The 4,302-nt window shown below is 36.1% G+C and overlaps 1 protein-coding gene across 2 annotated transcripts; it reads left to right on the top strand.

Moving 5' to 3' along the window:
* The first annotated feature begins 973 nt into the window (after positions 1–973).
* Positions 974–4,302, top strand: LOC121245544. Of its 2 annotated transcripts, XM_041143585.1 has the most exons (3): positions 974–1,619; positions 1,776–1,808; positions 4,247–4,302. In XM_041143585.1, the coding sequence occupies exons 1-3, from the start codon at positions 1,013–1,015 to the stop codon at positions 4,264–4,266; spliced, it is 660 nt and encodes a 219-aa protein (XP_040999519.1). In that variant the 5' UTR covers positions 974–1,012; the 3' UTR covers positions 4,267–4,302. The 2 variants fall into 2 exon arrangements, with proteins under 2 accessions (XP_040999519.1, XP_040999514.1); XM_041143580.1 differs by lacking the exons at positions 1,776–1,808; positions 4,247–4,302 and adding an exon at positions 1,842–2,403.

Here is a 4,302-nt window from a genome sequence, read left to right as displayed (position 1 = left end):
GTGAAACACACGATATTGAATCCCATCAATCTCACAAGACTCCCGAGCAAACGCTTTGACAAAATCCTCCTCTGATGTTAGGCAGATAAAAACATTTTGAGGCCTAGAAACCATTGGTTGTTTAGTCAACCCCCACCATGTTCTAATGAAAGAAAGAATAAAATCCAATGAAGGCCTTGGACGTAAAAACTTCAGAACCAAAGAGAATCGAAACGACAATGCAGACCTCTCGATTTCATCTTTAGAGAAAACAATGCAGACCTTTCCCTCCAAGGTATTATGAGATCAAAACAGGACCAGTACTTCAGGCAGAGGTTGAGGAGAGTCCTGAACCATGTCAGCAAAGGTTCTAGAGTGAAAGGCCGGCACCGAATTGGCCTGGGGCCATTGGCGGCAGCCATGCAGAAACTCTAAGTCACCCATGATCCAAAATTCCAAATAGGGGAAAAAAAAAAACTCGCATTGGCAATGGCTAAAATTTAGCTAGAATGATAGATTTTGGGCATAACATGGACTTGTAATTAGTCCACATTGGACTAGCTATCTTAAAGTCTAAATAATAATAAAATATTATATATTTTAATAATATATAATTTTTTATAAATATTTTACAAATACACTTCATATATTAATTAATAACTTTATTAATAAATAAAATTATTATTTTTCAACTATTTTTTCCCTCAACTTAATTGTTCAATAAATATATTTTGTCAACCATTCACCCAACAATCACATATACAAACATACCAACATTTCTTCTATCCAACATTTACATTTGGAATTGTGGTTGAAGCCAACAAACATGCCAACAACTTATTATACCAACCAATCACCATTTACAATTCTTGAATGAACTAATTTGTAGCCAACCCTTATTCTTTTACCAATTTTTTTAGTTGTAACTAGTAGTTGATGATCAAACCCTATATATAGAACCATTCTCTAACTACACTCATCAAAAACGAAACTTCTTTCCTCCAATTCTTCTAGTTTTCTCCCTCAATTTGCTATGGATCCCTCTTCAAATTTTGATGATGATTATTCTGATCATAAGTTGGATATGATGCAAACAATTGCAATGATATCTGAGGGAACATCCTCTACACCTTGTTGTACTCCTCAACGTCGTAGGTTCATCAGACGTGATTCATTCGAAGGTCATCAACGCCTTTGGAATGATTACTTTGCTGAAATACCAATATATCCACCATATCTTTTTAGGAGGAGGTTTCGAATGAGTCGTGATCTTTTTTTACGCATACATGATATAGTAGTCTCCCGCGCTGATTATTTTGTCCAAAAGAGAGATGCTAGTGGGAGGTTTGGATTGTCTTCCCTTCAAAAGATGACTGCGGCAATTAGGATGCTAGCATATGGGGTCACCGCAGATCTAATGGACGAGTACATAAGAATCGGAGAAAGCACCGCACGACAAAGCATGAAAAAATTTGTTAAGGCAATTGTCTCAATTTTTGGAGGTGAGTATTTGAGATCTCCAAACAGCAGTGATATAGTGAGGTTACTAGATGCCGGACAAAGACGTGGATTCCCAAGTATGTTGGGTAGCATTGATTGTATGCATTGGAAATGGAAGAATTGTCCTACTGCATGGAAATGTATGTATTTTGGTCACATGAATGAACCTACTATTATTTTAGAAGCTGTTGCATCTTATGATCTTTGGATATGACATGCTTTTTTTTGTTTGCCTGGGTCGCATAACGATATCAACATACTTGATCGATCTTCTATTTTTGTTGTGTTGGCTGAAGGTCGTGCTCCTCCGTGCAATTATACAATCAATGGTCATGAATATACAATGTGATATTATCTTGCAGATGGTATAAATCCTTCGTGGGCAATATTAGTGAAAACAATTTCATCTCCTCAGGGAAATAAGAAAAAACATTTTGCTGCTTGCCAAGAGTCTACAAGGAAAGATGTGGAGCGTGCATTCGGAGTACTCCAATGTAGATTTGCAATTGTGCGTGGACTTGCGAGGTTTTTTCATCCTGAAGTACTAAAAGACATTATATACGCATGCATTATCTTACATAATATAATCTTTGAAGAAGAGCGGCATCTATATCTCGGGGCTGAGCAATTCATTTATGAACAAACGGAAGAGACTCGAAATGAGCCAATTTCGCGCGATAATATACTTGAATTCATAGAGTTCATTGCATAACATCATCGAATTAGAGATAGAGGCACTCATAGTCAACTCCAGACCGACCTTATCGATCATTTATGGAATATTCATGGTCGTACGTAATTTGGATTTCTATTTTTAATTTTTAATTTAGAATTTAGAATTCATGTAATTTTTAATTCTGCATTCAAATTTAAGTAAAGCTATGACATTAAATTTCTAATTTGTCATGTTGTAATTCCATAGTTTTACATGGTCACCATAGCACTAATATCTTGAAATAGCAATTACAAATAGCACTAACATCCATAGTTGTAAATCACAAATATTCTTCAGTTTTTACAATCCTGAAGTCCCTACTATCTGTTTCCAAAACAGTCTAGTAATTACCCCAAAACAGATCACAAATGAGCCAAAATAGTCCACAAATGAGCCAAAACAGTCCATAAATTATCCCAAAATAGTCCACAAATTATCTCAAAATAGATCACAAATAGCGAAAACAGTCTACAAATTATCCCAAAACAGTTCAGAAATTGCCAAAGCAGTCCACTAATTACCCCAAAACAGTTCACAAATTGCTAAAACAATTCACAAATTATCCAAAACAAATCACAAATACCCAAAACAATCCACAAATTATCCCAAAACAGTCCATAAATGAACCAAAACAATCCACAAATTACCCCAAAACAGTTTACAAATTGCCAAAACAGTCCATTAATTATCCCAAAACAATTCACAAATTGTCAAAACAGTCCACAAATTATCCCAAAACAGATCATAAATACCTCATATCAGTTCACAAATATCCAAAACAGTCCACAAATTATCCCAAAACAATTCAGAAATTGCCAAAGTAGTCCACTAATTACCCCAAAACAGTTCACAAATTGCTAAAACAGTCAACAAATTATCCAAAACAGATCACAAATACACAAAACAGTCCATAAATTATCCCAAAACAATCAACAAATGAGCCAAAACAGTCCACAAATTATCCCAAAAACAGTTCATAAATTGCCAATACAATCCACTAATTACTCCATATCAGATTACAAGTAGCCAATACAGTCCACTAATTACTCCATATCATATCACAAGTAGCCAAAACAGTTCACTAGTTACCCCATATCAGATCACTAACAGTCCATTAATTTAGTTGCTACACAGCCACATGTTTATCCAGCCCACATGTGGCTGGGCAGCCACTAAAATTTCAATAAAAATTATTCACTAACAACATTAGACGTTAGACATCTCCATAAGGTGTCGAAGGAGATGTAGATGTACCTCCGAAATGGGATTTCCATTCCTCAAAAATCTTGAGTTGAGTATAGCCGAAATATTGCTGCTACATGGCATTCATGCCACTTAGATCTAGCATCATCATCTTTGCCTCAAACTTCCTTTTCTTTAGGTCAAATATTGCTGATTTTTCTATTTCTGCCTTCAACACAGAATTTCTATGCTCTTGCATGGATGTTACTCTATCCTCGGTCATTTTAGCTAAGGCAATCTTGATCTCACTATTGTTACCTTCCATCGACTTCTGCTTCCTCTCCCTTTCTTTCTCAGCTTTTTTGCCTGGAGGTCTCTCAATGAGAACCTCCACGTCCTCCTCGGCTATGTCAACAACAACTTCACCAAACACTTTTTCTGGTGACCTTCTCTTTTTACCAACGGTGGAGATGTGTTGCTGCCATTTTGGTTGGTGTCTAAGAAGACACCAACAGTGCTCCATTGTGAAATTAAACCCTACCATCTCTTTGTACAACATCTTTGCCTTCTCAATCTACAAAGGTGAAGAAATATTTGTTAGTTAATAAGTAAGTCTATCAAAAATTGCATGAATGGTGGAAGATGGTACATACCTTGTCTTGCTCCGTTGCACCACTAGGGTGCAATGACTCTACGTGTGCTAGAAATGCACACAAAATTTATTTGTCCATTTTTGAATCGTAGACTACCGATCATCAAAGAACCTTCATAACAGTTGGCAATGTTTGATTTTTTATATTCATGATAAAATGTGGTAATTCTTCCAACATTTGACTGGACTTTTGATCAGTACCCCTTATCGCATCGATGCTAATGTGGAGCCAAGCTGAGACAAGGAGGTTATCCTCTTCAACAGTGAAAGATGC

The sequence above is a fragment of the Juglans microcarpa x Juglans regia genome, chromosome 1S (assembly GCF_004785595.1).
Source record: "Juglans microcarpa x Juglans regia isolate MS1-56 chromosome 1S, Jm3101_v1.0, whole genome shotgun sequence".
In the NCBI taxonomy this organism is placed as follows: domain Eukaryota; kingdom Viridiplantae; phylum Streptophyta; class Magnoliopsida; order Fagales; family Juglandaceae; genus Juglans; species Juglans microcarpa x Juglans regia.
This window is presented reverse-complemented; position numbering and strand designations above follow the sequence as displayed.

Coding starts and splice junctions, on each gene's coding strand:
- LOC121245544 (XM_041143580.1), top strand. CDS start 1,013: ATGGATCCCTCTTCAAATTTTGATGATGATTATTCTGATCATAAGTTG. Junction 1,620..1,841: donor TTGTCCTACTGCATGGAAAT/GTATGTATTTTG, acceptor ATTATCTTGCAG/ATGGTATAAATCCTTCGTGG.